At 46.6% G+C, this 12,180-nt stretch overlaps 1 protein-coding gene across 1 annotated transcript in view; it reads left to right on the top strand.

The window, feature by feature from the left end:
* The window catches only part of LOC116686866 (AFG3-like protein 1), a 54,589-nt gene that overhangs the window by 19,371 nt on the left and 23,038 nt on the right, over positions 1–12,180 (top strand). The window contains 4 exon segments of the mRNA XM_032511911.1: positions 1,723–1,887; positions 9,401–9,610; positions 10,309–10,464; positions 11,732–11,842. Coding sequence (XP_032367802.1) covers positions 1,723–1,887; positions 9,401–9,610; positions 10,309–10,464; positions 11,732–11,842 — 642 coding nt within the window.

The following is a 12,180-nucleotide window of genomic DNA, read 5'->3' as shown; positions in this document are numbered from 1 at the left end:
GTACCTCTTGCAACCGCACTTTAACAATACCTTTATTGACGCGCATGTTGCTTTCCTTCTCAGTCTACCTTATACTTCGTCATACTACGTCGGGCTGTTTGCCCTCGGATTCTTGCTCGTGTTTACTCGTTGTTTTGGTTATTTCTTTTTTTTATTTGCTCGTGATGAGAAGAACAAATGCTGCTTGCTGTAATAAGGAACTTTACCAATTGGGCGACTAATAAGTCTAATCTAACCCGCTCTGTAGTCAGAGAACAAGACGCGATTCTCCTTCAGTCCTCCAACCCGCCCTACCTATGTAGACTGTCTGTCGAAGCTCCCCGGTCTCATCAGCGCAGGATCCAGGTGTCGGGTCTGTTCGGTTCCGGCCAGAACCACACGTTAGTCGCCGTGTAAACCTGCAAACAACAAAATAAATAAAACCAGTAGCGGTGGTTTTTTTTTTTATATCAGAATTCCTCACATCCACACACCACACACACACACCACACACACACCACCACCACCACACACACCACACACACACACACACACACACACACACACCACCACCCACACACACACCACACACCACACACCCACACACACCCACCACACACCACCACACACCACACCACCCACACACCCCAACACACACATCACACACACACACACCCCACCAGGTGATCCTGCACGCTAATCTACATCATCTGATTTCCTGTAACGAGACGGACACAGTGAAAGCACCGCGGCTGATCTGCTCCCACCGGCGCCGTGCTGGAATAAAGACGACCCTCAAAGCGCAGTTCATCATCGTTCCGTTCCCCGCCGTGCGTTTGAAAAGCTCTTCTTCTTCTTCTTGTCAACACGATGCGCCACATCCCAACTTTGTTTTGCTTGCCAAAAATACGCACAAGTTACCACGGCCGTGAGAAGCCACATTGCTCCAAGAACCATGGTAGCAGTGTCTACCATGTACAGCTACCGCTTCTGCTGATGCCATGCTCACGCTACACTCTGCTACGCCCTGCTACGCCCTCGTGCTACGTCCTCTTCGTCCTGCTACGCCCTGCAAGCCTCTCCTGCTACGTCCTGCTACAGTCCTGCTACGCCCTGCTACGTCCTGCTACGTCCCTGCTACTTCCTGCCTATACGCCCTGCTACGCTCCTGCTCGTCCCTGCTACGCCCTCTGTCGGCCTTGCAAGGCCTTGCCCTGTTGCCCTGCTATGCCTGACTACTACAAAGAACTACTACAAACTACTAATTTGTCTGCACTGTTTCTTGATTTCCACCCCCCACTTCATTCTACCCCAACCGCCTCGTCAACCGCCTACCTGACCTGGTCTGGTTCTGGTCTGGGTCTGGGTCTGTCCCAGGTTCTCTCCTAAAAGGAGTTTTTCCTCTCCACTGCTGGCCCTGTTGCCTGCTCTGGAGGAAACTACTAGAACTGTTGGGTCCTTGTCAATTTGACTGGTTGCTAGACCTGCTCTCTCTGTAAAGGGTCTGACGATAACTCTCTGTCTAGCTGAATTGATACTATAAATTCAATTGAATGAATTGTTCTGTCGCCAATGTATTTAGCGTGCAAGATTTCTAGCTTTAAATAAAAGGCTTTTCAAACAGCTAGCCAGAAAAGAGCTCGGACCTTCTGCTCATCACATGTCGAGCTCCGAACTTGTTTGTGTTTTTGTTATGACAGGCTCTAGAGCAGCGATGTGCGTGTAGTACGTCCTCTCCACCAGGAGCTGGTTCAGCGTGTTCTCCTGCTCGATCTGCGCCAAAGTTCCGCCAGACCCCCTCTTCCTCCCCACGGCTCATCGCGATCTCGAGTGAGAGATGCAGGACCGTTCTTTCCTCGCCACTGGCGCGAACATGTCCCTCACCTGCAGAGAAGAACACCAACACAGGTAAATAATAATTATATTACGCTTGCCTACTTTTTTTCTTTACTACGTCTTATCCAGTGGTTCCCAAACTTTTCACGCTTCAGACCCAAAGAGAAACTGGTTGTCTCCCCCGGGACCCAATTTACAAAAAAATACACCTGATCAATCAGGGTAACACCTCATGTTTAAAAACTGTGGACCACAAACGGAACAAACCTGATTTAAATGCATATGAGTATATTGTATTCCATTATAAAAGTAAACAAAAACAGAAAGGTCTCATTCGTCTCGGTCTCACCCACTTTCTCAGCTCACTTTCTTATGCCACTCCTCAGGAAAAAGAAGAGAGAGAGAGAGAGAACCCCCCCCTCAAAAAAAAAAACACGGGGGGGGGGGGTGGGTCCCGACCCTAAGTTTGGAACAGTTTTTTTCGGCCCTTCCTTTTTCTAACACCCATTGACCATTCACTACGGCACTTTACTTACTTTTCAGTCTATCTTTACTATGTGTCTCTTTTTGCCCTGTTTTCTTGTGTGTTTTCACTTGTTTATTTGGCTGCTAGAAGAAAATGCTGTCGGATGAATAATGCCTTATCTAGTCTAATTTAACCTCCATGGCTGTTTCCAAAACAACTTCATTGACGCCATGCTTACTACTTTCGTCTACTTCTACTCTTCTGTCGTTGCTGTCCGTTTTCTTGTTTGTTTAGTCTTTGTTTGTTTTGTTGTTATTGTAGAAATGCTGCTGTTATAGTGAGTTTCCTCGCTTATGGATGAATACAAGTTCTTATCTAATCTAAGTTAACCCAATCAGATGCGCTGTTTCCAAACAACCTTTATTGCCGCCACTTAATTACTTTCAGTCAACGTTCTACTTATTTGTCTGTTGTTTGCTTGTTTTTCTTGTGTTTTTACTTTCTATTGCTTTTTGAGAAAATGCTGCAAGGAAACAAGGAAATTCCCCGCTGTGGATGAATAAATTCTAAAATAATCTAATTTAACCCAACTTAGCTGTTTCCACAACAAATCCACAGCTGTACTCCCTAAATTATCCACCAGAGTAGTTCCCGCTTCTATATTGTGCTCACACATTTCAATGTTCAAAGATTGTGTATTACCACACCAAAAAGAGTGTGTTTTATGTTTGCTGCAGAACAGGAACCTGCTGGAAAGCGTTTTTAACCTGATCAGGCCCGTTTACATTGGTAATGATGTCACTGTTAACTTTCCTGTATAATAAATATGAATAGAATAAAGAAATGCATGGCACAATAACAAAGTAGCATCATCCTGCACTTTCAGTCTGTAAAAATCCCGATGTTGTATTGCTCTTGTTTTTTTGGGAGGTTAGTGATTGCACAGCTACATAATTGCTCCAATCTTAACATCCCCCCAAACGACCGTGCCCAGGGTCCCGGGGCTCCTCGACGGAGGTCCTGCTCACCCGGGCGGGACCGACGCCCACGCCATCTCCAGAATCGGACTCGGCTTGACGGGGATGAAGGAACGTTGGCCTCGCCGGCGGTGTGGCCTTGGCCAGAAGAGTCTTCCCCGTCCCGGGGTCCGGACAGCACGGCACCCTGGGAAAACACGCGCTCGAGACTTTTAGTTACAACTCAATTTAAATTGTATTATAGTATCACTCTCATCACAGAGTTATTGCTAGTAGTAATACATTTTTATCTAACACCCCTTTCTAAGCACTCAAGGTCGCTTTACAGACATAAAAGCCGATCCAGGAACAGAAAAGTTTAAACGTTTAACCTCAAGACACTTTACATCTAAGTTAGTCTGACCACCTCTATTAAATTATAAGTACCAACAACTCTAGTAATTCCCCCAGAGTCCAAACATGTGTGACTGTGTAACTTCAGTAGTCACCCAACAAACTATGTTATATACACACACATACATACATACTACATATCATATATTAGATATAGTACTATATATACTCACTCTATATATATCTGTGGTATCCAATATTATATATATACATATATATATAACACTACATACACGACACACACACACACACACATATATACATAGATATATATACATAATATACATATAGTCATAACAATACATTATATGATACATCACATACATACTACATCATAATCTACATACACACACACACACCACACACACACAACACATATATATACACTGTATACATACACCATTTCTATAGTAACACAGATATAACTTATATAATCCAAATATCATACATCTATCACATATATATACATACACTATTCAGATAACTATATCACACCCCACAATGATCTACTACACCCTATACAGACTATATATCATATCACCCACACCACTACTATAAGACTACACACACACCAGACCTATATACACATACATGATATACTACACACATATACATGATTATAACAACAGATTATACCTATTATATATGCACACACCACACATAATGATATACCCACAATCTACTGTATACCACACATATATATTACTCCCTATCCCACAACATACATACTCACAATACACACACCTAGTTTTTATTCTATATATATATATAATTATATTATAGTATAATGCTTATATATATATAGATGTTGTAATTATGATTAGGTTCGCCAATATTGTCTATAGGTTTGAAAAAGAAGGCAAGTCAACCTATCTGGGCTCCATGATTCTCTGAATTTAAATCAAATGTAACGTATTTCCATAACCCTTTAGTCATTTATTTCGAAAACTTCTGGATGGTCGCTTGTGCAAACTAATATCGTTGAGGTGAGGACAAAACAAAAGAGCTCTTTCGAGAAGTCACTCTTGGGTTGTGGGAAACACTGATCCCACATTTACAACACTTCTTCTCTCGTGCTGTTCTGGTGCGTGTTGTGGTGCTGTGGCGTGGTGTGGCTGTGTTGGTGTGTGTGTGTGTCTCTGTGTTTCTGGGGGGGTGCGCGGTGTACTCTGTGTGTGCGCGTGTCTCTGTGTGTTATGTGCGCGTGCTCTCGTGTGGTGCGCGTGTCTCTGTGTGTAGTGCGCGTTCGTGTGTGTGTACCTCTGTGTCTGTGTGTTGTCCCTACTGTTTGGTGTGTGGCTCTGTGGATGTGTAGTCTGCTGTGTCTGTCTGTTTTGCTGTGTCTCTGGTGTGTCTCTTGTGTGTGTCCCTCTGCTAGGTGTGGCTTGTGTCTCTGTGTTCGTGTGTCTCTGGGTCCTGTGTGTCTGTCGTGTTCCCGTGTCCTCTGGTGTCGTGTGTGTTCTTGTGTATCTCTGTGTGTGACGTGTGTGCCTTTAACTTTCGGGATCTTGGACCCCGATGTCGGTACTTTCGGGTTTGTCCAGGAAGTGCACGAATCGTAGGATCTCCAGCGTCGCCTCCTCGCACCGGCACGTCTTGAACCTTACACCTCGAGTTGCTCCTGTCCATCATCTTCGCCGTTCGACCTGCGCTCATGCTGAAGGTGCCCTGCCCCTTCCCGCCAGGCCTCCTCCAGTTGGTCCCTCGACGACATGAGGTGAAGAGCATGGAAGTCTGATGAGCAGCCGGTGCGGTATCCATGTCATCAGAGAGGAGCTGACGAATAAAAGCAGCGGGAGGAGGTGATCGTTGGTGGGTATCGTGACTGTTAGCAGATCAAATAGTCCCCGTTTATTTGATATAGGAGCTTGAATGGGAAGCGATCTGTGTAGTCTCTTTAATTGGTGAAATACCTTCTAGTTTCTTCTCTCCTCGTGACAGTAGACTGAATATCTTGAGTTGTTGACAAAACAACCGTGACATTGAGACGCACCTCAAAACACTGTTCCAATTCCCGTTTCACACATGCCACTGGACCCCTTTTACAGACCAATACACCTCATCATCTCATTCCGCGAACAACGAACGATTCAGCCAACAACTGAAAAACTCATTACTCGCCGCCCGCCGCCTCCGCCTGCCCCCACCCAATTTTATCTCTGTTAAGTTTAATTAAGTTATTGCACCATTCGTTTTCTAGCTTGGGAACCCAAACCCCTCTAAACCTAATCGGTTCTCAAATGGAGGTACATGAATCCCTCAACTCATTCCCAATCACAGAGACGAGAGGTAGGTCATATGTCTAGGAGACTAACAATAGGCACAGCGCTAATTACTGCTAACTAACACTGTGGTTAACCACCTAACATAGGCACAGGCTAAATACTGCTAAACTCAACATGCTGGTTAACAATAACATAGGCAAGGCTAATTTGACGAACAAGCTTAGTTAGACTCTACTACATAGACACAGGCTAATTACGCTAACTAATCATGCCCTAGTTAAAACATTAACATAGGCACGGCGTAATTACTGCAAACTACATGCTAGTACATTAACGCACTACGACACAGGCTCTAGATTTCTGCAAACTAAATGCTGTTACACTAACACAGACACAGGCTAATTTCCTGCAAACTCCATGCTAGTACTAAAAAAAAAAAATCACACCTACACACCCTAACGATCTACAGGAAGCCAACAGTCTGGGGCTTATCTGACTGTTGGCTGGTGAAAGTAAGCTTGCGTGGTTTGGCACAATCGTTAGCCATTCTTATAAAAGCGCGTTCGGAGCCATAACGTGGAACTCACAGGTAATGAGCCTTTTATCCCATTGTGCTGTTTCTTAGAAATAAACAACGAAAACAAATAGACTTTAAACGCTTCAGATGGAAAGTTTCGCTGGCCAAGGAGTGCGTTAAAAGAATGGAGAGTCATGGGTGCTAACGGAGCCGGTGATGCTTGCATGCGATCAAAATGGCGCCCTGGGGGCTCCGCTTAGAGGACGGCTCGGAGTACCCCTCTTGGGCTTTATGGCACAGATATCGAAAACCCAAATTATCACCGCCCTGCAGGGGTTTCCACAACCATTAGAGTAAGGAGTGAGAGTGTTATACGTCTCGGTACCCACCGTCGCTCTCGTGCTGTAGAGCCGCGGCGCCGGCGGGACGCGTCCAGGCTGAGCCCATCTGCGCCCGCCTCCAGGTGTCTCATCAAACGTGCTTCACGCCTGCCGAGTTGAACCAGACGTAGCTCTCGGGGGGGGGGGGGGGGGGGGGTCCAGAAGATTTCAGTTAAAAAACGATTGTGGATCACAGCACAAAAGACATGTTCTCTGCAGAAAGAACCGGCTGAAAACCACTTTTTTCCAACGGAGTCAGGGCCGTTTTTACATCGTAAATGACTGTTACTTTATACTTTCCTGTATAAAACTATGAATGACGATCGAATGAACAATAAAAAAATGTCGCATCCTCACTAATGTTTTCAAGCTGTAAAAAAAAAAAAAATCGTAACGTTGTACCTGCGTATTTTTTTTTTTGGGGGGGGTTTTCTAATTACACGCGACATAATTGCCCTCCAGTTAACATCATCTCACAAATTCAAATCCATGAACGAGTAAACACAACAACCAACAACAAAACGCAAGTTTGCTGTCTGGTCCTAATTTCACATTGATGCTTAACTTCAACTTACATACGTCTGTTGCAAAAGAAAAACAGTTTGGTCGCTTCGTACAAATTAGGCAAAGAGTTTAGTTTAAAAATGTCGTCTTGCACGTCAGCATATATCCGTTTGGTCTCGTCTCACCGCACCGTCGGCGGCGGCCGCCCGCACCAGGAGTAACTCGGACGTACTGTTTGTTTAGCGACACTCTAACCGATCACTGGACACGACCACATGTCACCTTAATTTACTATTTTGATGCCCCAGGGTAATTACAATTTACACTCCGGTTTACAATCACTCCAAACACGCCTGAAACACACAACATGCTCGGACCCTAATCATCACTAATGCGGAGTTATGTCAGAGTGGTGTGGCTGTGCGGTGCAATGTGTGTGTCGCTCCGGGTCGTGTGTGTGCTGTTGGCTCCAGCTGACCAGCAACCCTGACGTTTGGGGGGGGTACGTGCCTTGTAACGTGCATCCTCTCCAGTTTCACCAGTCCACACTCCGACTTACTTGGTCGCCTGGGACTTGAACAGCACCTCGGTTCCAACCAGAATCCCTACAGACTGAGCTAAGCCCCCTCAGCCCCGTTCCCCCTTTAACAACCATCTAATGTTGTACAGGCATGCGACTCAGCAGTCAGCTTCTCTAACCGCTGCTCGTACGTAGTGGTGTGTGTACGTAGGTACGGGGGATAAAACATCTTTGTTCTATACAGCAGAAATATGGGATCGGGGTGAACCAAATTCCCCAAAAGTGATAGAGTGACTTCCTGTTCTTCTTTTTTTCGTCATGGTTTTCCCCAAAACAGCATCGCACTAACTGCGACATCGGTACCCAGCTGCGACACTCAACAGCCTCAGATGCTGGACCATCAGGCAAATAACTCCGCAACTCGCCTTAAAGTAAAAACATGGTATCACATGATGACAAAGGATCTGCTGACCAGCGAATCCCAAGATAGAATAATACCAACTGCGCTAGTGAAACCATCGCTCGGTTACAAAAAAAAACAGGCACAAAGCTCGGAAAAACGTGAGAAATATCGTAGAAAAACCGAGCCCAAACACGGCCGGAAAAAGCACAAAAGAAAAACTATCTCTTTCCCCAAGTTGGAGCCAGGACAAGCTGCGACCAAGTTCACTGTTGTAACCTGGGAGCCAGACAACACAGGTTAACCAGTACCTCTTGATTTTGTTACAATGTCGCCGCTCCACCATTCCCCGGCCCACGTAGCGGCTGGAGCGATTCCTTCCAGCGATCTCTCCGACCGCTTGTCCCGCTGAATAGAAAATCAGCAGCGCCGAACCTGGGCCCCCCGCCAACGGTGATCGCCACGGTAACGGAAACTCTCTCCAAAGCTCGTCCCAGGTGACGAGCAGAGCCTCCAGAGCAGAGGGGGACGGACAGTAAGGAAAGGGAGAGAGGGGAGACAGAAGAGAGACGCAGGAGAGACAGGGAGACAGACACAGAGAGAGAGCGACAGCAGAGGGAGGGAGACGAGGGAGGGGACAGAGAGCCAGGAGCAGAGAGCAGAGACAGTCTCAGAGAGGGAGACAGAGCACGCAGGTCCAGACCTCAGATGAGAGAGACCAGAGAAGAGACACTAGCACAGAGCTTTAGAGAGTCCAGATACAGAGTGCAGCAGACGGGCACGACAGATCCCGCCTACAGGCAGAGCCACAGATCACCCCGCATAGACGACGAGACCACAGAGATCAGAGAGCAGATCCCTTCCCCGAGACACTACGCGCCCCCCGATTACGACTACAGCACTTGATTGATTCACCGTACGGCGACTGAGACCACCCGAGTGCGCAGGGATACACTCAGGGAGCGGCATACACCAGATTTCTATGAGACAGAGCAGAGGCCACTTCCCAGATAGAGGGGGCGAAAAACACAACAGGAAGGCAGACAGACTATGCAGAGACCAGACATACAGAGAGACATACAGAGAGAGACGAGCACCCCGTGCGCGCCAGGACTAGCAGAGCCCAGACACAGATACCAGACATACCCATATAGTAGAACGCGACGAGACAGCAGAGACACCCGAAGATCACGCATTCGGCAGCATCCGACAAGATCCGAGAGATCGCAGCGTGGCAGAGCAAGGTGGCCTCTGCAAGACGAGAGACGCCGAGGATCTACGAGAGGAGTAACCCCCCTTCATCCTCACCCCAACCACCAAACAAGAGAGACTACGACAACCATCACGCCCCTTCGCTCCCCCCTGCAGAGCAGCACCAGCAACACCACCCCCAGAGCGAGAGACCGAGACAGAGTAGACCCGACAGACCCGCAGCCCCAGAGTTCTAGACACCCGTCTGCGATCCAGAGAGAGAGAGACGCAGCCATGAGACCCCAGCAATACACAACGTGCTCCCTCTCTGCCGCTCGCTCTCCCCACCAACTCACTGCACACAACCAACGCAATGATACAAGAAACAATATTGCGTTGTAAGTGACGTTAAAATTAAATTGAATGTGTAAATAGAGTAATGAAGCAAGAGTCGGTAGCATAATATAAATTATATTAATATAATAATATATATTATTATAATATTACCTTATTCAACATTATTCCCAAATAATGAAATGAAATATGATATGAAAAAATATAAAAAGTGTAAATAATCTCTAAAAAAATCAGAAGCCAATGCTGAAGCTCCTGAAAGCTGCGTTCTATCTAACGTCCAGCAGGGGGCGACTGTTCGGTGCTGTGCTCAAGAGCACCTTAGCAGTACTCAGCTCCCGGTCCACACTCTGTACAGTCAGTGTTTTTTTTTTTTATCTTAGCTAACAGATAAACGTTGATCTTTTTATTGTTTTTAAAGTCTTACATCTTTTAAAACCTATATATTTATCCCAAATCATCATCTATCCTATCGGCCTCCTCTTCCTTCCATATCAGGTGACTGATTCTGTACCTGAAGCAAAGTGTTCTGATGGTTTTAAGTAGTACTGGGTAGCAGACTTAAGGGCTTTTCTTTCCTTCCCGTTTCCTCTTAGGTCCGCCGGACATTAAGGGCCGAGCGTCCATCTTTAAAGTCCACCTGCGACCAATCAAACTGGACCCCAACATGGACAAAGACATTCTCGCCAGGAAGATGGCCGCTGCCACGCCGGGGTTCACCGGTACGTTCCCGCCGCATCGTCTGTCCCTTTGTTTTCCCTCTGGAGGCTCTGTTAGGTCCATACAGCCTGAATCACGTAAATACAGATGGGATAGTTGGGACAGTGTGAGCTACTTCAATTAAAGTTGTATTCATAGTATCCAATCATAACAAGCGTTGGTATGATTTACGGACAGAGCAGGTCTAGACCACACTCTATAATTAATAAAGACCCAACAATTCCAGTATTTCCCCCGAGAGCAAGCACTGGCGAGGAAAAACTCCTTTTAGGAAGAAACCTCGGACAGAACCAGGCTCTTGGTAGGCGGAGTCTGACGGTGCTGGTTGGGGGATGTGGTTAACAACGGCAATTATAGTCACAATAAACATAATGGAACTAGGACTAGAATAGTAGTTGTAGTAGTTCATGGCGTAGCAGAGCGTAGCAGGGCACTGCAGGGTGCAGCAGGGCACTGCAGGGTGCAGCAGGGGTGCAGTTGGGCACTACAGGGCGTAGCAGGGCACTACAGGGCGTAGCAGGGCACTGCAGGGTGCAGCAGGAAGTGGCAGAGCACTGCAGGGTGCAGCAGGAAGTGGCAGAGCACTGCAGGGGTGCAGCAGGGCACTGCAGGGCGCAGCAGGGCACTGCAGGGGTGCAGCAGGGTGCAGCAGGGGTGCAGCAGGGTGCAGCAGGGCACTGCAGGGTGCAGCAGGGGTGCAGCAGGGCACTGCAGGGTACAGCAGGGGTGCAGCAGGGCACTGCAGGGCGTAGCAGGACGCAGCAGGGCACTGCAGGGGTGCAGCAGGGTGCAGCAGGGCACTGCAGGGCGCTGCAGGGGTGCAGCAGGGGTGCAGCAGGGGCGCAGCAGGGCGCAGCAGGGCGTAGCAGGGCACTGCAGGGGTGCAGCAGGGCACTGCAGGGTGCATATTCCCTGACATTGACATATTCCAGTCTGTGATTATCATCAACATCCATTCCTTTAATTTTAGTCTCAATAATTCCTAATTTCTGCTTTTCTAACTCAAACATTAGGTATAATTTCCTATAAATGAGGTTTATGGTCCATAAATTCAAAAAATAACTGTAAAACTGAAGTTAATAAGTTAGTGTCATGTAGTGTTAAACGTCAAAAGAAAGTGGCAAACATTGGAAAAAAAACATCAAAAGTGTTGAAAAAAGGGACAAAAATGGCAGAAAAAGTTAAAAACATTGATATGAAGCATTAATTTTTGGCGTGAAGACAACACGAGGGTTAAGAGAACTATCTTTGATTGATGTGTTTCTCCAGGAGCCGACATCGCCAACGTCTGCAACGAGGCGGCGCTGATCGCCGCCCGGCACCTGAACGCATCGGTCGCCGGGAAACACTTCGAACAGGCCATCGACCGCGTCATCGGAGGTGAGTGTGGCGCGTACTTAAGGCAAGGCAGCTTTATCTGTAGAGCACATTTCAGCAACAGGGCAATTCAAAGTGCGTTACCCCCACCGCTTTACAATTACAACACAAAATCAGTTAAACAGCAGTAAAACACACAAGTACAAACATTAAAAATTCATCAGCATTAAAAACGAAAAAAAAACACCGGTAAAAACACATGAAAGACAGTTAAAAACAAAAAAACAAAAAAAACAAATAGACACATAAAACACAAGAATAAAAGTTGCAGTGCAGCATAAGAAATTTTAAAGAAATGAGCAGTCATTTAAAGAAAGGCAGCATCAAAAAGAAAGGTCTTC

This window comes from Etheostoma spectabile, unplaced genomic scaffold (genome assembly GCF_008692095.1).
Source record: "Etheostoma spectabile isolate EspeVRDwgs_2016 unplaced genomic scaffold, UIUC_Espe_1.0 scaffold517, whole genome shotgun sequence".
Classification (NCBI taxonomy): Eukaryota; Metazoa; Chordata; class Actinopteri; order Perciformes; family Percidae; genus Etheostoma; species Etheostoma spectabile.
This window is presented reverse-complemented; position numbering and strand designations above follow the sequence as displayed.